The sequence below is a fragment of the Hippopotamus amphibius genome, chromosome 9 (assembly GCF_030028045.1).
Source record: "Hippopotamus amphibius kiboko isolate mHipAmp2 chromosome 9, mHipAmp2.hap2, whole genome shotgun sequence".
NCBI lineage: Eukaryota > Metazoa > Chordata > Mammalia > Artiodactyla > Hippopotamidae > Hippopotamus > Hippopotamus amphibius.
The window spans coordinates 36,316,338-36,338,328 of NC_080194.1; the positions used below are offsets into that span (position 1 = coordinate 36,316,338).

The following is a 21,991-nucleotide window of genomic DNA, read 5'->3' on the forward strand; positions in this document are numbered from 1 at the left end:
AGAAGTATGGCATTGTCACAGGGGCTGGGCAACTAGATCAACGTACGAGAGCAGGGAGGTCAGAACCAGATTCATAAATATGTGAAAACTGATACATAACATTGCAGGTTAGTGACTAGGTATGAGCAATTCAATAAATGTTACCAAGACAACACATTATCCATGTAGAAAAAATTGAACTGGATCCCTGCTTCACATCATACACAGAAATCAACTCCAGGTGGTTGAGAGACTTAAAAGTTATAGGGAAAAAAAACTTCGTCTTGTCAGAGAAAATACAGAGTATCTTGACCTTGGGTAAGAATAGACAAATCACAAAAAGCACTGACCATAAAGGGAAAAGATGGAAGACTGATACATTTGATTATATTACAATTACTAACTTCTATTCATCCAAAGATGGAGGGGGAGAGAGAGAGAGAGAGCGAGAGAAGAGGAAAGGAAGGAAGAAAGGAAGGAAGAATAGGTTGCCTACAAGGAGAAAACATCTGTAACATTTGTAATATCTGGTATAATTGGCAAAGAAGCGGCCTCTAAAATATATAAAGAAGACTCCTAAAAATAAGTAAGAAAAGACAATTCAATACAAAAATGGGCAAAAGTCATGAGCAGGGTTGGCTTTTTTTCCCCCAAAGAAATTCCATGAGAAAAAAACCTATGAAAGATTTTCAACCTCCTTAGCAATTAGGTAGTGAAATTAGTTTGTAAGCCATCATTTCACAATTAATAGATTACCAAAAATTAAGGTATCTGACCATCCTAACCTGGCACCTGCGGGTGTGTGGGGGCAGGCGTCCCTTATGCATGTGCCTATAGTGGTGTGTATTTGGGGGCCCGGGGTGGGAGGCCATTTTCTGGCTCCTCTGTCTTGCTCAGGCCCAGGAGGCGGGGATTTACCTTTGCCATTGGCAGCAGGAGAATTAATGGGGGAGGGGGTTACCAAGGTTCTGAAATGTGCTGTGAAAACCCCCCCCCAACCATCTATGCCTGCCATTCTGCATCCTCTTTGGTCTTGTGTTGGGTACCTATCATCTCTCTCTCTCCAACAAAGAATGAATGAATGAATGAATGAATGAATGAATGCTTTGTCTTCTTTAACTCCATGACACCTCCACTCCCGCAAACACCTGACCCCAGACCAGGCTCAGAGTAGGAGCGCATTATGGATGTCTACTGAATATATTTCTGTGCTCTTTGAGTTGGCGTGAATTCCCATTTCTTAGACCAGCATACCCTTCCTCCAGCCTCGCCACAATTCAGACAAGAGAAGGAGAGGGAGTTCTGCGTCAGGGCTGCTCAGAGTGTGAGCCAACAGGACCAGGATGCAGAGGGAAGCACGTAATAAACACGAGATGTTAAACGAGGAGCCTCCGTCTGGCCCTGGCAGGCCCTGGACCGGGGCCCTGGGGGCAGGGCCGGCGCAGAGCTGCAGGCCCGCGAGGAGGAACCTTCGGACCCCCGGCCCTCGGGGTGGGGGTTGCGGAGGTGCCGCGCGCGCCGCCGCCGGTTCTGGGCGCGCATTTCCCGGCCTAGGCCCGGTCCACGGCGTCCTCCTGGCCTCCCCAACAGCGCCCCTTCGACGACATGTTCGGCGTCTGGATCCGGGTGGGTTCCCCGGCAGGACGGCGCGGCGGGAAGAGGCCGGGGGACGCGGGGGAGGGCAAGAGGCAGGCAGAGTCCGCCGGGGCCCGGGGGCGGGGTGGGCCGGGCGAGCAGGGCCTGGCGGAGCCGGGGGAGGCCTGGTGCGGGGCGGCGGTTGGCGCCTGGCTGGAGAAGAGGGCCGGGCGGACCTTTCCCAAATCCGCCTGGGCTGGTGGGCGTGGGGCGTTGAGGAGGCCCGACTTGAGGGCGCGGGGGATGCGGGAGCCCCGCGGAGCCGCTGGCAGGTGAGTGCCCGGGCCTCACTGGCCTGCCTCCCGGGGTGTTGGTGTGTCCTGAGGCTGTGGTAATGGAGCACTCCAACTCAGAGGTGTTACTGAATTAAGTAGCTCATTGCCCTCAGTGGCCGGAGAGCTCTTTCTCCATTCAGGTCGGAGTAGGGGAGTATAAGGCACCAGCTTTATTCAGTGGCCGAAGAATGGAGAAGCAAGAACTAAGTTCACAGATCAACTAGGGATTAAAGAGTAAAGACAAAGGGAGGAGGGGTGAGGCTGTGTGGACGGGAAGCATTAGTCTACGGGGAAGGGGTTGGGCTTTTTCTGAGGCAGTGGGGTACCATCCCCTTTTTATTCTTGTTTAGTGTGTGATCTTGGCCTCTGGTAGATGTGTTATTTAGTATGTTAATATAAGAAAATCAGTGTATAATAAGACTCAGCATCTGTTGGAGGTCAGATTCATCTCCATCTTGGTCCCAGCTGGTTCCATCTGGGTTTTTCTTTTTTTGGTTTCTTACCTTTGGACCCTTTACCTTAAAGATTTATGTTCACTCCTGCTAAAGGTGGGGGTTGGAGGCTTGTGAGCAAGGAACTCCTGCTAAAAGTGGGGGTTTGATGAGTTTTGAGCAAAGACTGAGCAGCTCTGCAACAAAATCGCCCCTTTCCTTGTTACTGCTCCTCATTCTTGAAGGGCGAAGGTCTGAGTTATGAAGCTGCTTCCTGCTGAACCTGGGTGTAGTTTTTCTCTGGATTAGAGGAGCAGAACTATTCCCTGAGTAGCCTAAAATAAGTCTGACTGTGGCCAGGCTGCAGGCCTGGTGGCTAGTACCCTTGTGTTAGTATCATCAGAAGTTTGATGGCTTCAAGCTGATTACTAACAAAATCGGCAAGGCAGCTAAAGAGGCAAGGCCCAGAGATAAGCAGGAGGATAATACCAATTAGTGGGCGGAGAAATGGAAGCAATGAAGTTCAGCTGGGGAGGCTGTTACACCCTATACCAGATAGAGCTGGGATTTGGACCTTGTGTGTTACATCTGTGTAACCATTGAGCTTGGTCATATTCTTTTTTATGTTTACCTCAGTCTGGCCATAGTTATTGATATACATGCAGCAGGTTTTGCTGATAACTGTGCATACTCCTCCTTTCTCAGCCAGGAGATAGTCAAAGGGTAGGCTATCACCAAGAACATTGAATAGTGAGCCCAGGGAAGTACAGAGTCCTTGTAAGGCATTTTTAGACAAGTACTCAAGGGCCCACATGACAGTTTGTAAATGTCATGGTTTGTGACCCCCCCTCCCCCGCCCCAACCAGTCTGAGAGCAATCCCTGCTCCTGCAGAATGAGTCCTATTGCCCTTTTATTTGGGGGCTGGGTGACATTATGAATGGTTATGCTTAGTTCCAAGAACTTAGCTGGCCTAGCGTGCTTTGTCCCCCAAATTGGGCATTATCTGAACACACATAAGCCAAAGCCCGCCTTGGAGAAGGGAAGAAGGAGCTGGAGTTGTTCTGATGGGGCAGTTGGTTTATTCTCAGGCCACAAAGGAACAGATACCCAGGGGGAGCACATGCCTTACGCACTTCTGAGTTAAACCATCTCTAAGTGGCTAGCCTAAGATGGGGTGCCCACCTGCATAGTGGGGGTCACTGGGGGATTCTTGGCTCTCGTGGATTTTTCCCTGGCCTTAGGAGGGCCATGTACTAAATGCCAGACAACTGGCGTTTTTCCTCCCCAATATCTGGTCCTGGTGTATATTCATGGAATTAGTCCAGTGGGCACCAATGGGTGAGATTTCTGGAAGAGTCAATCCCGGGGTACTTAAATTGTGGGGAAATGTAAGAGGCATTGATCAGAGTCCGGAACAGCCCCAGGGTGTTACTGGAAGCTCCTTCCTTTGGTAGGGGCGTTTGATAAGAGCAGTGGCAGCAAGATGGTACTTTGTGAGTGCTTTGTATTCATTAGAAATGTTAATGTAAGGGCTGAGATCCTAGCAGGGAAGCTGAGTTAGGGATGGGATATGAACTTCAAGAGGGATAGGGTTAGCAGAGCAGTTAGCCAAGGTGAGAGTGAGGCTGTCATTCTTAGGGGTAAAATGTAATATAGTAAGTACATACGAATGAGTTCCATTCAGAGTGCGTTCGTAAGTCTGATTTTTTCATAAGTCCAACAAAGTTAGCCTAGGTACCCAACTAACACAATTGACTATATAGTACGGTACTGTAATAGGTTTGTAATACTTTTCACACAAATAATACATAAAAAACAAACACAAAAAATAAAGGAAACATTTTTAATCTTACAGTACAGTACCTTGAAAAGTACAGTAGTACAGTACAACAGCTGGCATTCAGGGGCTGGCATCGAGTGAACAGGCAAGAAGAGTTACTGACTGGAGGAGGGAGAGGAGGTGGGAGATGGTAGAGCTGAAAGATCGTCAGCAATAGGAGATGGAGGGCGAGCTGCAATTTCACTCACGTTGATGGCACAGGTTCTGGTTCCTTGCTGGAACCAGATGCATGTTCGCATCTTTGAAAGTTCACAACTTGAAGGCTCATATGTAGGGGATTTACTGTTCCTTTAATCCATAGGTGTCACTTTGAGGGTGGGGGTGGGGATAGATTTGTTCAAGGGCTATAATTCTTGAGAGATTTACTGTTGCATCAAATTCGCATTCTGCATGGACAGTTGTAAGAGGACAGAGAGAGTTAAGAAGAATAAACAACAACAGCCTTTCATCCTGATTCCAATATTAATATCCCTATAACCAGCATGGACAGAGGAGATGTTTGCCAGAGGGAGGGAGTTTGGCAAAACAGCAGAAGCCAAGTAAGGCAATAGCAATGAAAAGTTCAGCTACTAAGCCTCTCCACCACATTACTTATATATCGGTAAGTGTCCTTTTGAAAAGTAATTTAAGGTCTGTGACAGGTTCACAGGTGTGTTGAGTGGATGGTTCGGTAACTTCTTCCTCAGGCCGTCTTCACTCTGATATGGTGGGCCCATGGAGTAATGCCCTGTAATTTTAAGGCAGATAGAGTTTACTAGATAAGGTCAAGATTACTAGATAAGGTCCTATCCACTTGGGGTCTAACTGATCTAGTGGATTCCCAGCCTTCCGGGTTATCAAATAAACCCAACCCCCAGAGGAGAAAGGATGTAAAACCATGTCAGAAAGGGAAGGCGATTTCTGATTCCCATCAGCATGTAAAGCTTTGATTATTTTCCCTGTCTGTAAGGCATGTTTCATTTGGTCCATATTCCTGAGTAGCTGGGTCCTTCAGGAATGGGCCTCCCGTACATGTTTTCATATGGACTTAATCTGAGCTTTCCTTTAGAGGCTGTTCCCATTCTTAGAAGTGCTGTGGGGAGAAGAGAGATCCAGGGCTGATGAGTCTCTTGATATAGTTTGGCTAAATTTCTTTTGAGAGTTTGATTTCTTCTTTCTGCTTTCCCTGAGGATCGTGGTCTCCAAAGCAGAATGCAAACTCTAATTTCTAGAGCTCTAGAGACTCCCTTAGTATTTTGAGAAATAAAGGTGGGCTCATTGTCACTTTGAATGGATTTAGGGAGCCCAAACTGAGGGATTTTTTTCCTTGAGCAGGATCTAAGAGACCTCCAAGGTGGTCTGTGTTGGGGTGGAAAATGCCTCCATCCAGGTGGAGGAGGTGTCAGTCAAACCCAGCAAATACCTACAATTTCTTTGTGCTCTGGGCTTTACTGTAACATCAGTCTGCCAGTTCTGACCTGAATATGTGCGTCTATACTAGGTGGGGGTCCACTCCCTTGACCTTGTGGGGGTGAGTGTTGGGGTTATTCTGGAGGCAGATAGGGCAAGCTTCAACCACCTGTTTAAGGAGTAGTCATGGATTTGATGAGCCATTGATATAGGCTCTCCTGCCCATAACGTGTGCTTTGGTGAGCTTCCCAGATGGCTTGGAGTGCCGTAGCTGACGGGAAAAACAGCTGCCCGTGGTTGTTAAACCATCCACCCTAGTTATTCTAGTTTTTAAAAATGGCCCCATCTCAAAGCCTTTTCTCTTTCTTTTGGGGTGTATATGGGAGTGTAGCTAGGAGTTAGGGTCTGGGGAGCTGGTAGGAGTGGCATTTGAGTGCTGTCCCCACCCTCTGCTGCTTGTTTAGCTGCCATATCTGCCCTGTGTGTTCCTCTTATTATTTCTGCTTCTCCCTTTTGATGACATCTACAGTGAATAACCGCTACCTTCTTTGGCAGGAGTATAGTCTCCAGCAGCTGTATAATCTGCCCCTCCTCCATTTTTTGTCTGTTTATTTGCTGAGGTCAGGAGTCCCCTCTCCTTCCAGATGGCCCCGTGGGTGGATGGGATTGAATAGGCCCATTTAGAGTCAGTACTGACATTGACAACTTTCTCCTTTCCCCAGTTCTGGTGCTCTGATTAGGGTGATTAATTCGGCCCTCTGAGCAGAGCAGCCAGAGGGCAAGGCTTCAGCTTCTACCACTTCACTGATGGAAACCACAGCATGTCCTGTCTTTCATTTCCCATCTTTCATAAAGCTGTTCCCTTTAGGGGAGCTCTTTAAGTCAGGCTTGCTGCAGTAACCTTGTTCCATACTTCCTCACAATGATGACTTAGTTCTGGACCTGTCTGAGGTAGCAAGGAGGCAGGGTTAAGGACATTACACGGCCTCAGAGTCACAGATGGGTTGTCTAGAAGCATGGCTTGGAGGGTTTGACTGGTCTTGTGGGGTGGGTGTGGAGTGCGGTGGCTTGAAGTGGACTCTTAGTTCCCCTACTGGGGATGGAACCCGGTTTGCGGTGGTGAAAGGTCCAAATCCTAGCCACTAGACCACGAGGGCCAGCAGGCCTGACATGGGACCTTAGTCCTTGTCTTCTCTGAAAAAAGAATTTAGCAAAGAGACAGAAGGTGATGAAGTGGGTAAAGCATTTATTAGGAGCAGAGCACGTGTGAAAAGGACACATGGGTGGGCTCAGAGAGAGAAGTGTGCTTTTGGGGTGGCTGAAATTGCTTATATAGGGTCAGGTCTCCAGGTCTTTGTTCTCCTCCAGCCAATTATCTTGCTTCCTTCCCATATCTGATCTGACTCAGGCTCTCCCCCACATGCACACACATCTTTTAGCCAAGATGGATTGCAGTGCAAGGGTTTCTGGGAGATTGGCAGGACGTATTATGGGCTAGAACCCCCTCCCTTCCCTGACCCTGAGGCTCATTTCTGCTCATGTGCAGCTTGACCTCAAGAATGAGAAGTATGTAACCTCCTTAACTTTTTACCCAAGCAGGGCTCAGCCCCTCTCTGCTGCTGCCGTTGTCTTTATCTTGACGTGTGCTCGGGAGACAGGTTCCAGCTGCTCAGCCCGGGGCCCATCTATCTCCTGCCTCACAGCTAGGGGATAACCAATCTGTCTCTGCTTTCCTTTATGAGGACTTGGAGGCGGTGGGGGGTCTCGATGGTCAGGGGCTGTCCAAAAGTTAATTTGTTAGCCTCTTGGAGAAGCTGAGAAGTAGCAGCTACAGCCAGTAAACATAGAGGCCATCCTTTAGGAGTTTGGTCCAGTTGTTTAGAAAAATAGGTTACAGCCTGAGTCAGAGGTCCCAGTTTTTGTGTAAACACCCCCAGGGCAGTTTCTCCTCTCTCATGTACATATAGGTGGAGGGGACAGCTCAAGTTGGGTAAAGCAAACACAGAGGCTCTTATGAGATGGGTTTTCACTTCCTGGAATGCCTGTTCACAATTGGGGGTCCACTCAAAGGGGTCAAGGTCCTTCCCTTTTAATTGTTCATACAAGGGCTTAGCAATGAAGCCAAAGTTGGGGCTCCATATACAGCAGAACCTGGCCATCCCCAGGAACCCCCAGAGCCATTTCCTCGTATTAGGCCGTGCCATCTGGCAAGCCGAGTCCTTCTTCTCTTTAGATAGTGCCCGGTGCCCCTTTTCTATTATAAATCCTAAATATCCTACCCGCTGGAGGGAAATCTGGGCCTTTTCCTTTGAGACTATATCCTCTCTCAGCCGGATGATTTAAGGTGCTCACTGTGTTATGGTCAGAAAGCTCTTTGGTGGGGCTGGCAATTAGAATGTCATCCACATATTGAAGTATAGTTCACTGTTCTAACTCAAGGTCACTAAGATCTTCAGCTAAAACCTTTCTGAAAAGGGTGGGGCAGTTTTTAAATCCCTGGCAGAGGGAGGCAGAACCTTCCAGCACAATGATTGTTTTCTAGAGCTGTAGGGATCCTGCCATTCAAATACAGAAATCTATTGAGATTCTGGGGCTGAGGGCATACAAAAGAAGGCATCTTTTAAGTCTTAACCCTGAATACCAGATCCTCTCGGTGTTTGGGGTAGAGGGTAATGTGTACAGGTTGGGCACCAGGGGGTGACTTTCCTCCATAGCTTCATTCACTGCTCAGAGGTCCTGAACTAGTGGATATTTCCCGTTTGGTTTTTTTCACCAGAAGAATAGGAGTGTTGCAAGGGGAGTAGCAGGGTCTAAGAAGCCCTTGTTTGAGTAGCTTTCTAATACAGGCTTAATGCCAGCTAGGGCTTCTTTGCTTTAAGGGGTATTGCTTTTTACTTGGGTGATTGTAGGTGGGTCACAGCTTGACTATGACTGGCTCTGTCGTGGGCCCATACTGAGGGATTAATCCCCTCAAGGTTAATTGGGCCATTATTATTGGCAGAGGGCAGTAGCACTAGGAGTACAGAATAGAGGGTAGTCTTGGGTATTAGAAGATAAGGTTTTTGTCTCTGAGATACATTGTAGCTCCCAATTTATATAGTAAGTCTCTTCCTATTAGAGGAATTGGGCATTCTGGGACATATAAGAAAGAGTGAGATAACATTTTCCCTTCCAAATGTCACTCAGGGGGCTCTATAGAATTGCACTCCTGGGGCTTCCATTCCATTCTCATGATCTTACATTTATCTTTGGCCATTTTGCCTTGTTGGGTGTTGAAGACCAAGAAGGTGGCCCCTGTGTCAGCTAAAAAGTCAACCTTTTTACCCTCTATGGTCGGGGTCAGCTGAAGGTCCTAGGGGGTAATTTCTAGGGTGCTTTGGGGAGCACCTGGGCCCCCTCAGTCCTCGTCTTCTTTTATGTGTGCAACCAATGTGGTTGGGCCAGGACACTGGTTCACTTAGTTTCCTTCAAAGACATTTTGGGGCATTCCCCCTTCCAGTGACCCTCCTCCATGCAGTTTGCATACTGATTGGTTTTAAACCCTTCTCTGCACTCTGGGCATGGTCTTTGTAACCCAGGGAAACTCATCAATGTCTCAGGGTCCCTTGTGGGGCTGGGGTGGGGGTGGGGGGTCGCCATTCCTGAGAGATCGATTGACTCTGAATCACTGAGGCCAGAATACTGGCAGTTCGTTCGGCTAGTTGATCTTCTTTTGCATTTGCCTCCAGATCCTGGTTGTTGAACACCCGAAATGCTGATTCCACTGGTTAGGAAGTGGGCATGGTGGGCCTTATCTCCAACTTTTGTAATTTTCTCACAATGTCTGGGGAACTCTGGGACTTAAGAATGGACTGCCCTTGCACTGACTTCAGATTTATATTTGTATACACTTGGAGGCACTCCTTCAGGCACCCAAGGAAGGCTGAGGGATTTTCCTTCGGTCCCTGGATGACTCCCTGTATCCTTTTCCAATGTATGGGTTTCTTCCGTGCTGATCGAGCCCTTAAGAATCAGATCCCTGAAGTGTGTGAGGTGCTACCTACTGTTTTCCTCTTGATGGTCCCACCCAGGGTCCGTGTTGGGAATGGCCTGGCCTCCAAGCTGATATACTGTGAGCCCCACATAATTTTGATCGGTCTTATTTGCTTTCTCCCTTGCGTTAGTTATAATCAGTGCCTTTCCTTCCCCAGAGAATACGATATTTTAGGAGGGTTTGGACATCCACCCAAGTGGGGAAATGAGAGTGTAATATTCCCCAGACTAAATTAAGGACTCCCTCAGGGTCTTCCCTTAAACCCTGGGATTGATCCTTCTAGTTGTATAGATCTGAGGAAGAGAAGGGTACGTACACATACACAGAGGCCAGCCTGCCATCTCTATTGGGGACCTCCCAAAGAGGGAATAGCTTGTTGATTCTAGAGGTCTGATACTGAACCCTGCTGTGGGTGTTCAGGGAGGAAGACTGAGAGATGGAGATGGGAGAGTCAGGGAAGGGGCCCACCTGTTGGGAGAAGGAGGGGGAACCAGGCAGGGAGGTGGTGAATTTGAGGGAGTAGAGGGTGTTGGGGATTCAGGAGAGGTAGGGGTAGATGTAGATGACTTAGAAGTCTCCGGTGAACTGTTGGAGAGGGCAGGTGGGGAGCTACACTTGGTGGAGTGAGGAAGTTAAGAGCATCCTCAGGCTGAGATTCCAATACCGGGAGAACGAGATTTGAACCAGCCTTGCATTTTTTTATGGGGGCCCTTGTTTTGGCTAAGTGCCTTGAGAAATTGGACACGGGGATCTCATCCCATTTTTTTTAAATGCTGGCAGTAGAGATCCAATTGAAAAACAGTATTATAATTTAGAGTCATTAGTTGGCCATCTTTCTCCACCTGCCAGTTTATATTGGGGCTACGGGGTGTTGCAAAAGAAAAGAAGCTGTCTGTTTGGTAGTGGGCAGGGCTTGAAGGATTTCCAGCTATGGAGAATGCACCCCAGCAGTGACTTCACCAGGACAGAGGCTTGGTTACCCATACTGGGGAGTCCTTATTTCTAGTCTGTTTCCAGCCTCCTAGTGGCCTCTTCACTAGGGTTGGTGGCAACACAGATCCCACAAGATCTGGCCAAGTTGTCTAGGCACTCTAACCAATCTTCACAGGGGCTGGAAGGGGAGACGCTAAGAGGGCCTTAGTTATAAAGTCCCCTCCTGAGTCAGCAAGTAGACGTTCCCAGACCTACTGTGGGGCTGTAGGAGATACCCAGTGTAGGTGAGTGTGGTAAAGGAGGAGTGTGAAATAAGTGTTCTCTAATCAGATACATTGCTCAGAGAGCCTCTCCAGCAGTCAAGGAGGCTTGTTCAAAAGGCTTCACCCTGCTTGGTTATAGGTAATTAAGCAGGCAGGCTGAATGCCCATTTGGTATGTGTCCAGTTCTCTGTACTCTCAGTTACGAGGACCTAAGGACTTTGGATGATTTGGGGGTCGTCTTCTTCCTTCTCTGACCAAAGTGATTTTCCAGAAATCTAGCAAAAACAAGATTTTTTAAAGGTTTGTGTCCAGAGAAAGGATCCCTAGGGATTTGCGATGGCGGGTAATGGGGAGAGACCTACCCAGGAGAGCCACTTACCCTGCCTCAGGATGGCACGTTAGGGCGAAATGAACCAACACAGAAGATGTGCCCTTGGAGTTTTGACTATATCCTAGAGTTGGAGTGCTGTGGAGGTCGGGGCTGTGAGGGTTTTGCAGTGTGCCTTTCCTACGTGGACATTTGCTTCCAGTCAGCAGGGTGCCTGGTGCTCATCTACCCTGGTCCATGACCAGCTTATCCTTTCACAGGGGTCTTCCAGTGGCGAGGGCCCTAGTGGTCTTTAAGTGTTTGACCCATGCCCACAGTTGTGGCAAGTATTTCCAAGAACATTAGAACAAACAAAACCACATAGAATAGAGATTGACGCTTCACTCGTATCAAGAACAGAGACTAGGGCTTACATCACACACACAAAACAAAGATGTTCTTACCATGTGGTGGCCTCTGGAGGGCTTCCTGTCCAGTCCAACCAGGCAACCAGTTGTCCAAACTCGCCTCCCCCTTATGAGAGCATTGGGTAAACTTAGACAACCAACCACCCAGTCCAGTCCTCTCGACAGAGGTCTGGCTCCCACAAGATGGCCAGGATCCTTTCCCTTGACTAGCCAGCCCCTACAATGAACCTTGATTTTATTGACCGAAGTGGGGTCAGTGCCCCCTGTGTTGGGCATCCGCTGGACACTACCCCAATCTGTAGCAAGTATCCGTGTAGGCATGCTGGGGGCGGGGGGGGGGGGCGGGGTCTTTACCTGGGGAGCACGCTACTTGATTCTTGGCTACTTTTTGATTTCAGGCTCAATTTAGTAGCCCTCACTGGCCCAGGGGTTGAGAATTGGGGCACACTGCCCAGTTCTTTAGCTTGCCTTGTTGGCGAGTAAGCCCTGAGTTACCAGATGGAATGGGCCTCACACTGGATGCCAGAATTTGTTACTGAATTAAGTCGTTATAGACCCTGCTCAAGCCCTAGCCCAATTGAGGCTCTCTGCCTTGGTGAGGAGGGTCCTTTTTCTGTTTGGGTTCAAGTGGGCCAATAACAAAACCCAAGCTAAGATTGACACAGCACAGGCTTTATTCAGTGGCCAAAGAATGGAGAAGTGGGAATTAAGTTCACAGATCAAATTCTCACCCAACTGGCGAGAGGGATTTAACTTTAAAGAGTAAAGACAGAGGGAGAAGGCGTGAGGTTACTGTTGGGGAGGCATGTGCACTGGTCTGTGGGGAAGGGGCAGGGCTTTTTCTGAGAGAGTGGGGTGCCACTTCCTTTCTATCCTTTTTGGTCCTTCATGTCTGGTCCTGGCCACCGATAGATATGTCATTTAACATGCTCATGTAGTGAAATGAGACTCAGGGTCTGCTGGCGGTCAGATTCATTGCCATCTTGGTCCCAGCTGGTTCCATCTGCCTTTTTTTTTCTTTTTTCTTTTTTTTCTGTGTGTATAGCTTCCTTTCTTGTCTCTGAACCCTTCAACTGAAGGATTTATGTTCACTCCTACTAAAGTTTGGTGGGGGGGGGGGGTTGGAGATTTTGAGCAAGGACACTTCTGCTAATGGTGGGGTTGGTGAATTTTGAGCAAGGACCTGGAGCAGCTCTGGCAACTGAGGTCTCACCCCCCTACGCTGCCCTGGCCAGACGTGGAAGGGGGGAGTGGAGGAGGCGAGCCCCATCCCTCTTCGCTCTCACCAGCGAATCCCCCTTCTCTAGCTCTGTCCTTGGGGGTTGGGGCCTTCATTCCAAACTGAGTATTAGAAGCAGCATCCTCACCCCCCCACCTCAAGGAGGGGACTCCTGGGGCTCGCACCCTTGGCTGTAGCCAGGATAGAGGCAGATGGGTGGGAAAGGCCTGGTGACAGCAGCACTCCTGAACCATCTGACTGGGAGTGTAAAACATGCTGCCTTGTGTGACCCTGTAGCTGGCCCCTTCCCACCCTCCAGGTCCACCGTAGGCTCAGCCTGCCTTCTGTTTTAGTATCTTTACCTCTGCCTAGCTTCTTTCAGACACAGTCCAGCTTCACCCATGCCTTTGGTGTGGAGCAGGTGCCGCTGTGCCTGAGAGCTGTCTTGCCCAGGCAGGAGCTGAGGTGCCCTGCTCACGTTGTGTCTGGTAGGACTCGTCCCTGCTCCTCGCCATCACTGTTATTGGGATCACTGTGCTCCTGTTGGCCCTGAAGAACAAGAACGTAAAGAAGAGACGTCCTGTCACCTTAGAGCACCCTGAAGCCAAGTACCTGCTGCCCTTGATTGAGAAAGAGGTGATGGGTCAGCCCTCCCCGTCTGCTGTCAAGAGCGAGGGAGGGCAGGGGTGGGGGTGATGTGAGAGGAAGACAGGGTGGTGGGGACTGTGCTGGGTGGGGAGGCCAGGGCAGTGGGATGGGCATTCCATGGCCTTGAGTTTGCTCCCCACTGCCACTGTCTGTGCATGTGCGCCGGGAGCTCCTTTCCCAGGCATCTGAGCTGCCCCAGCAAGGCTTCTGGAAAGCTGACAGAGCCTGCCTCTGTTTTCTATCTCATTAGCAAATCAGCCACAACACCCGGAGGTTCCGCTTCGGACTGCCCTCCCCGGACCATGCCTTAGGGCTTCCTGTAGGTGAGTAGGGTTTGGTGTCATCACCAGGACCTGGGCTTGCAGGCACTCTTCTCCTATCAGAAACTCAGCTGAGGTGTAGAGGTTGCCCTGCTACCTTTCCTGAGCCACGTAAGCTCAAAGAGGTAGGGAGATAGGCTTGGGGACAGTCCATTTCCTTTCTCATTGTTCCATTTGGACTGACACAAAAGCGATATCCTTTTTTTTATATATATATATTTTTAAAATTTTATTTATTTTTGGCTGCATTGGGTCTTCATTGCTGCACACAGCCTTTTCTCTAGTTGTTGCAAGTGGGGGCTTCTCATTGCAGTGGCTTCTCTTATTGCGGAGCACAGGCTCTAGGTGCGTATGCTTCAGTAGTTGTGTTGTGCAGGCTCAGCAGCTGTGGCTTGCGGGCTCTAGAATGCAGGCTCAGTAGTTGTGGCGCACGGGCTTAGTTGCTCCTCAGCATGTGGGATCTTCCCAGTCCAGGGATCGAACTCGTGTCCCCTGCATTGGCAGGCAGATTTTTAACCACTGAGCCACCAGGGAAGTCCCAAAAGCAATATCTTAATGAGCATTGAAAAGCGGTGAGTCTAAAGGCAGAAGGTCTAAGATCTCATTGCCAGCTCCTTGCTGGGCAACCTTAAGCAAGTCCCTCAACCTCTCTGAGCCTCTGTCAATGAAATGGGGTTTCCTAGGCCCATCTGCTACTTGCACTGTTGTGAGAATTAAGTGACTGATGGATGGGAAAATTCAGAAACTGTAAAGTGCTGTGCACTTAGGAGGGATGGGAGGAATTGATGTTCCCCTACTGTCAAGAGAAAGGCCCAGAATGTTTGGAGAGGCAGGAGGGAGTTGGTGTCCCTCCCCTCCACTACATGGATTCTCAGCAGGGGCCTCAGACCCAGGCACGCAAGGAGGGACCCGTTGTGGATTCGAGCGCTAGCAGCCCTAGAGTTCTGAGTCATCTGTTTCTGATCTGTGCCACCACTAGGTGGCTGAGTCAGTCTTGGTGCTCTGCTAGTGCTGCTTGCCTTCCTGGTGGAGATCCTGGTCCGTAGCCTACCTGTCCCGTGCACATGAGACAAAACCTGACGTCACCTCTTCAGGTGATGATGTTGCCCACTAGGCAGCCAGCCTGGCCCCTGAGCCTCCTTGCTGCTTCCTCTCTCCCTCTTCATCCACGAGAGCTGAGTGTCGGCCTGCCTTCCAGCCCTCGGCCTGGCCTGTGAGGCTACTCCTATTGATAGGAAGGCTAAAGAATGAAAACCTCTGAGAAACAGAATTTCTTAGAAACTGTCATGACCCACTCTCTCCTCGGCCTGGATGTGGGCAGTGCACACCTAGTGCACAGGTACTTTAGAGGCTTCTGGGAGAGTCTGCTGTGAAGACTCAGAGATTGCTTATGCTTCCCAGCTGTGCTGGAATGAAGCTGGTTAGAGATGGGGGCTGCGGGACCGCTGAGCAGCCCTGTTTTCTCTGAGGTTGCTGCCCGGTCAGGCCCAGGTTGGCTGCATCTGAGAGAGCCTTTCTAAGGTTTCCAGAATCAGATGAGTTCTCAGCAGGAAGCTGCCGCAGGTGTTTATTCCTGGGTATCCCTGGTGCCCAGCCAGGCCATAGCCAGAGTCATTAGCCTGTCCTTTATTTTTTTCTAGTTTTATTGAAGTACAGTTGATTTACAGTGTTGTGTTAATTTATGCTGTATAGCAAAGTGACACAGTCATACATACATATATTCTTTTTCATATTCTTTCCCGTGATGGTTTATCCCAGGATATTGAATGTAGTTCCCTGTGCTGTACAGTAGGACCCGTTGTTTATCCATCCTGAGCCCGTCCTTTCTTAACCCAGAGCGTTTGCACCTCAGGCTTCAGGGCCCCTCAAAGATTTTGGTTTATGTGCCTCCAGTGCCCCCTCCCTCCTTTTCCTCCTTCCCTTCCTCCTGCCCTTCTCCTCCTCCTGCTCCCTGGGTCTCTGCTTCTGTCTGCATATGCTCCCCCTCTGTCCTGCAAACACACAGCTTCTCCTTGCTCAGATACTATGGCTTAGAACTTCCTCTTGCCTTTGTCTCTCGGCATCTCTTGATTGCAGCTTCTGCCCTCTCCACTAATTGCCTTCCTCACTGAAGTCTCCCATGTTGGATCCAACAGAAATCTGAGTGGCCCAGGCCGTCATGTGACGCTGGATCGTGTAGTCATGATCCACAGGTCTCTGGCCACCCCGGTTGGTTCATGTCTACCCTGGAGGGGCAGAATTACAGGGTTCAAAGGTTCACTGCTGCCCTTAGCAGAGCCACAGGCCAGGGAGACACAGTGCTCCTGCTGGAACTCATGGTCCATGGATGTCTAAATCCTGGGCCCCCACATACCCGTGAGCTCAGACCTGCTCCGTGCCAGGCAACGGGGTACAGATGAGGGGGCTGTGAGTCATTCATAGACCCCAGTGGTACATCCAATTTAGGAAGATATGACTTTATGAAAGCAATATATATTTTGCTTTAAAAAGGAAACACTTCTGTAATTTTTAGTACTCAGCCTCTGACTTTAATGAGCTCTTCCTGCTCCGCAGAGCACTTTGACACCGTAAGCATGCACTGACAGTAGCTTTCCTGTATGTGAAGCTCACAACTGCACGATGATGGAGTCAGGGCAGGTGTATGGGGTGAAGTGACTTGTCCAGGGTTGCACCTGGAGTGACAAGGGCAGGCCTAGGATCCAGGCATCCTGGACTTGGGCTTCTTGCCTGGTTGGCCCTCCTCCCATGCACCCTGCCGCGCTCTGCACCCCTTCCACCCCCTGAAGCTCAGTCCTTTAGAGGAATCCCCAGTCCTGTTTAGGCTGGCCCTGCTCAGTCTTAACATTTGGTGCCTTTTCTGTAGGTAACTATGTTCATCTCTTGGCCAAAATTGATGGTGTTTTTGTGGTCAGGGCTTACACGCCTGTGTCCAGTGATGATGACCTAGGCTTTGTGGACTTAATTATCAAGGTAAATGGTGCCCGCCACATCCAGCAGCCTCACCCTCACCAGCCTGTTCCCAGTGGTGGGTGGAGAAGGGGCACATGCCCTGGACAGGGCTTCCCAGCGGTGTCATTTAACAGGGAAGCTACTGACCAAGTGACGTCTTCAGGGGTTGCTTAGAGCAACCATGAGCACAGAGGATTTGCTCCTCGTGGTTTTGGTAGCAAATATGTTCTTGAGTTTTGTGTGGCTGTGGCCTCTGGTCTGAAGGTGTGAAAACCATGCTGCCTTATTTTTCAGATCTACTTCAAAAATGTACACCCCGATCATCCAGAAGGGGGGAAGATGACTCAGTATTTGGAGAACATGAAAATTGGGGACACCATCCTTTTTCAAGGGCCATCCGGGCGCCTGTTCTATCATGGGTCAGGTATTGGGGGGTTCACACTGGGCCTTCAGCTGGGAGGAAGGAGATCCCTACGGTTGTTCCATTGTTCTAGAAAACTCCTCAGATTTGAGTCACACGGACTTGTCCTTGAAGTCTTCATTCATTCATTCACACACCCACTTTATGAGATTATAAGCTTCATAAATGTAAGGGAGTGATGTGGTGTTCCCTCATCGCTGTATCTCCAACACAGTGCCTGATTCACAAAAGGCACTTGCTGTAGCTGAAAAATGGATGATGGGTGGATGGATGGATGCAGTGCACACTCATCCATTTGCTCACACACTCATCACTTACTCATTCACTACTGTAGGTGAGAGTGCGGTGTGAGGCTCCATGTTAACTTCAGCATGCCTTCCTCCTTCCTCAGAAGGAAAGGCACGGTTATTCCCCAAGGATGCCCAGGTTCTACTCGCACTTTGGGCCCCGGTGGACCAGGGCTGGCTGAGGAGGCCACCCTGGGTTACTCCTGTGGTTTAAATGGTGCAGCCACTCCCTTAGGTGCACTTGCTTCCTGGCAGGCCCAAGGAAAGTCAGTGATGTTTTGCGGGATCTCAGTCAAGAGCTGTAGACATCAGAAGTATCCTCTGTGTTTTCAGGGAAGTTTGCATTCAAACCATACAGAACGAGTGAGCTTGAAAATAAACTGGTCCATCACCTGGGAATGATTGCTGGGGGCACAGGTAAGAGGCTACTGGGGGCTTCATCCACAGGGTGAGCCCTGAGACCTTTCTGACTTTGGAGTCATTTGGTCCTAGAAGGGGTGATGTGAGAGATTCCTTCCCTGGCTGTTTGAGATGGGGATGCAGGGTCAATGACAGGTCTCGACACGGACCCTGGATTGCCTACTCCCCTTAACCAACATGGTGGATGCCCCAAGGGCCCCTGGAGCCTCTAAGGTGAGGCTGGGGGCCAGGCTGGGCTGGCCCACACATGGTCCCCCAAGGGCTCCTGGATCCTGTTCAAGCCTGATGCGCCCCATCCCTTGAAAATAAATGCTGGAAAGGGTAGGGAAAACTACAACGTGCCAGGCACCATAACGAACATTTTTTATTTAAACTATCACATTTACTTGTCATTAATTCTGTCTTACAAATGAGGACACTAAGGAGCTCAGACAAGGTGCCTGACTCACCTTAGACAGTCAGTGAGGGAGCTGGACATGAAATGCAGTCCAGTTTCAAAGCCAATGCTGCCATGTGAAAATGAGAAGGGCTTTTGATGGAGTGTCGCATTAGAAGGGAAAACCAAAATGAAGGGTGGTTTTGCACTTTGAGTCCTGGGGACAGACGTGAGAAAAGTAATCGGGGCCAGGGAAACCTGTGAGGCTGCTGCAGACCAGGGACTGTGGGATCAGAGGGAGAGGGAAAGCCAGCCAGCCTGCTCACTGTGTTGCAGGGATTACACCCATGCTGCAGCTCATCCGCTGCATCACCAAGAAGCCCAGTGACAAGACCAGGATGTCCCTCATCTTTGCCAACCAGGTCAGTTCTGCTGAGTCCGCCCTGAGTGAGGAAGGAATTTCCACTGTCTGCTGAGTGGCCTCTGCGTTCATTTCCTCCCCACTCACTGAGCTCCTGCTGCTCGGGTGCCTCCTGCGGTGGGAGGGCTCACTGGGCTCGAGTGGGGCCGCAGGCAGCCAGAGAAGCTGCATCCAGGCCCATTTTTCCATACGTTTTTGTTTTTTTAACTATCTCCCCAACCAACCATAAGCACTAAGCTTTCCATCTTTCTTTAATACACAATTCTGTGCTTTTCCTAATATAAAATCATAGATGACTTTAGTGGAAATTTCAGAAAATACAGAAGCATATAAATTTATTTCTTCTTTTGTCTTTGTTCTATACATACTATATATCCACAAGTATATGTACGTATATAGTTTTTTTGTTTTTAGTTTTTTCACTTAACATTACCACACAGGCATTTTCTTCTCATTAAAACTTTTCATAAATATCTTCATCAGTCTTAACAAGTTGCACCATCATTACTAAATCTTCTCCATTCAGGTTTTCAGTTTTCACAGGTATAAATGATACCGTGAATAATTGTGCCTAGGCTTGATCACACTTAGATTATTTTCTTAACCAGAATCCCAGAAGTGGAATTGTTGGGACAAGGATCGTGATGAGTTTTAAGGTCCAGGTCTTGGGTGCAGCATCTCTGAGCTGCAACAGACTTTTTGGCATTGCTCACTTCCCGCAGCAGAGGCTATAGCCTCTATCTTCCTCTGCTGTGGCTCTCCAGTGTGTAGACTATATATATTGTGTCATATATCACTGTCTTAGCCCCTTGCCTTCCCTGCAGGAGATCCTGGACCAGTCGGGTTTGCCTTGCTCATGCTCAGGGTGGATGCAGGAGCAGGCCTGGGACCCCCAGTGTTCAGACACAGCCTTCCAGCTGGCAGGCAGTCACCCAACATCTCCCTCCACAAGAGGGCGTTTGTTGTGCCAGAGCCTCAGCAGAACTCTTTGCCCCAGAGTCCGCAGGGAGCACTCAAGCCGGAGTGGGTGGCTGGGGCAGGAATGTGCTGACCCCTGTGCTTAGTCTGGGGAATAAGCAGGACACCCTGGAGGGGCGTGGCTCATGTTCCTTCTTTTCTAGACAGAGGAGGATATCTTGGTGAGAAAGGAGCTTGAAGAAGTTGCCAGAACTCACCCAAATCAGTTCCACCTGTGGTACACCCTGGACAGGCCTCCTGTTGGTACGGTCCCCGTTGCCCTCCCCTGTGGGTCAGCTCCAACACTTGACCCAGTCAGGGCTCATTCCCTGGGTTGGTTGTTTGGTTGGTTGGTTGGTTAGTTCTGGGCTTGATGGCTGAGGCCTTGGGCTATGTCTCAGAAATGCAGGAATTTGAGGGAGAGAGGCTTTGGGATGACCTGCTTGTAAGGGCAGTAGAGGGTAGGTGTCCGATTTCTCAGCAGCACTCCATGCACTACCCTGAACATCAGGGGGGACCCTGAGGCCCCAGCCCACCCTGAACACCCACTCCACACTGCACTCCACACGGCATCCCACAGAGCCATCACTCACCCTGCATCCAGTACGGCCACTGACCCTTCCACCCCGCACCACTCACCTCACCTAGGACAGAAGTCCTCACGAGCTGAGCCCCAGACAGCTGCTGCGGCCCCAGCTAGCACCCAGCCACCGCAGTGCACATCGCACCCCACAAAGCCCCCACACTGGCAGGCCGCCTCCCCAAACAGCCCTGAGCGGTGCCTGCCTTGCCATACAGCTCACTGCCCAGCAGAGGGCGCCACCTAACTGAGTCCGTCCCCAAACACCAAAGCGCCCGCTGCCCTGCACAGCTCCTGCTCACACCCTTGATTCACACTACAGCTGGGTGCATCTGTCTCACTGTGGTGTTCACCCTGGCCAGTGCTTCCAGCAGACAGACACCAGCCAGGGACTCAAGAGTCCCCACAGTGAGCCTGGGCTCCAGGGCAAATACCGAGAAGAGCACCTGGGCCGCCCGTGTCCTCTACTTCCGGCTTTCTGCAGAGAACAGTACTGCAGATGTCTAAGCCTGGGCGAGTAGCCTTGTGTCCCTCTCCCTGGCTTGAGGGAGGGAGGGCAGGGGGTCTGGGGTCAGGGACGTGACCTGACCCCCACAATAGCTTTTTTCTGCTTCATCTCAGGATGGAAGTACAGCTCAGGCTTCATTACCAAGGACATGATCAAGGAACACCTCCCTCCTCCTGGGAGGTTCACGCTCATCCTGGTGTGTGGCCCACTATCCCTGATCCAGATGGCTGCGCACCCTCACTTGGAGAAACTGGGTTACACCAAGGACATGATTTTCACCTACTAACACCGCCCTTGATCTTAGCAAATCTGCCCGGTCCCATTCATGTTTCAGTGAGCTCAACGTCACCATGCTATACTGGGAAGTGTTCAAACGTCCCTCCTAATGCACCCTTAGGTGTGCTGGCGCTCCTGTCTTTTGGTGTGGGCCTAAGAAAAAGGTTCAAGAGACTGGAGATAAAGTGGCTTCTGAGGCCTCCTTGCTTGGGGAGGCTTGAACGAATTCCATTTCAGTATCTTTTTCCATAGTTTAGTGAAATAAAATTCAGTGCAAAGCAGATAGCCATTGAGTGTGGCTCTGTGGCGGACCCGCTGGACAGGTAGGAGGCCTTGGCCTGTGCTGCATGTGAATTGGCACCTTGAGTCCTTGGGAGGTCACAACTGTAAAAACTGCTGGGGCAGAACTCCAGAAGAATCCAGTGGGGTCATGACAACTCCCAATGATTTTTCTTGAACCCCTCTTTCTAGAGTGTTGTTTTGAGGTCACACGTATTAGAGGGCTCAGACACCCTCCATGTGCCCTCTTCCTTCTCTTGTAGGAGACCCTTGAAATGGGAACGGTGTTAAAAATACACATCAGGGCAGTAGTCAAGGCAGGCTCCAGGAATCCTAGACTCCCTGCACTTTACACAACAAATGGAGCTAAGGGGTGCTGACTTATTAGGACCCTCTAAATGCCAGGCACTATTCTGGTGTGGTCGGTAGGGGTGGTGAGACAGAAGCTTCTAAACTTGCAAACAAAATTAGGTTCCTGAGGCTATTCCTTAAATCCTTCATACTGCAAAGTGTGTAAGTGTTCACTATCACCATCTGCTGTTTGTGGTCAGGATGACATGCTGTTGCTTTATCATCTGTGAGTGGATAGAACCACTTCTGCTCTTGATTTTTTTTTTAATGGAAATATAGTTGATTTAATTTATAATGTTTCAGGTGTGTGGCAAAGTGATTCAGTTATATATGTTTTGTCAGATTCTTTTCCATTATAGGTTTTTACAGGATATTGCATATAGCTCTGTGTTATACAGTAACAGTAGATCCTTGCTGTTTTATATATAGTGGTGTATATCTGTTAATCCCAAATTCCAAATGTAT

General features: G+C 49.6%; 1 protein-coding gene across 1 annotated transcript; it reads left to right on the forward strand.

The window, feature by feature from the left end:
* The first annotated feature begins 1,538 nt into the window (after window positions 1–1,538).
* On the forward strand, window positions 1,539–21,301 carry LOC130829199 (NADH-cytochrome b5 reductase 2). The gene is made up of 9 exons (XM_057695475.1): window positions 1,539–1,605; window positions 13,226–13,369; window positions 13,632–13,704; window positions 16,565–16,671; window positions 16,945–17,074; window positions 17,692–17,775; window positions 18,491–18,576; window positions 19,697–19,796; window positions 20,734–21,301. The coding sequence occupies exons 1-9, from the start codon at window positions 1,585–1,587 to the stop codon at window positions 20,904–20,906; spliced, it is 918 nt and encodes a 305-aa protein (XP_057551458.1). The 5' UTR covers window positions 1,539–1,584; the 3' UTR covers window positions 20,907–21,301.
* The last annotated feature ends 690 nt before the right edge of the window (window positions 21,302–21,991 follow it).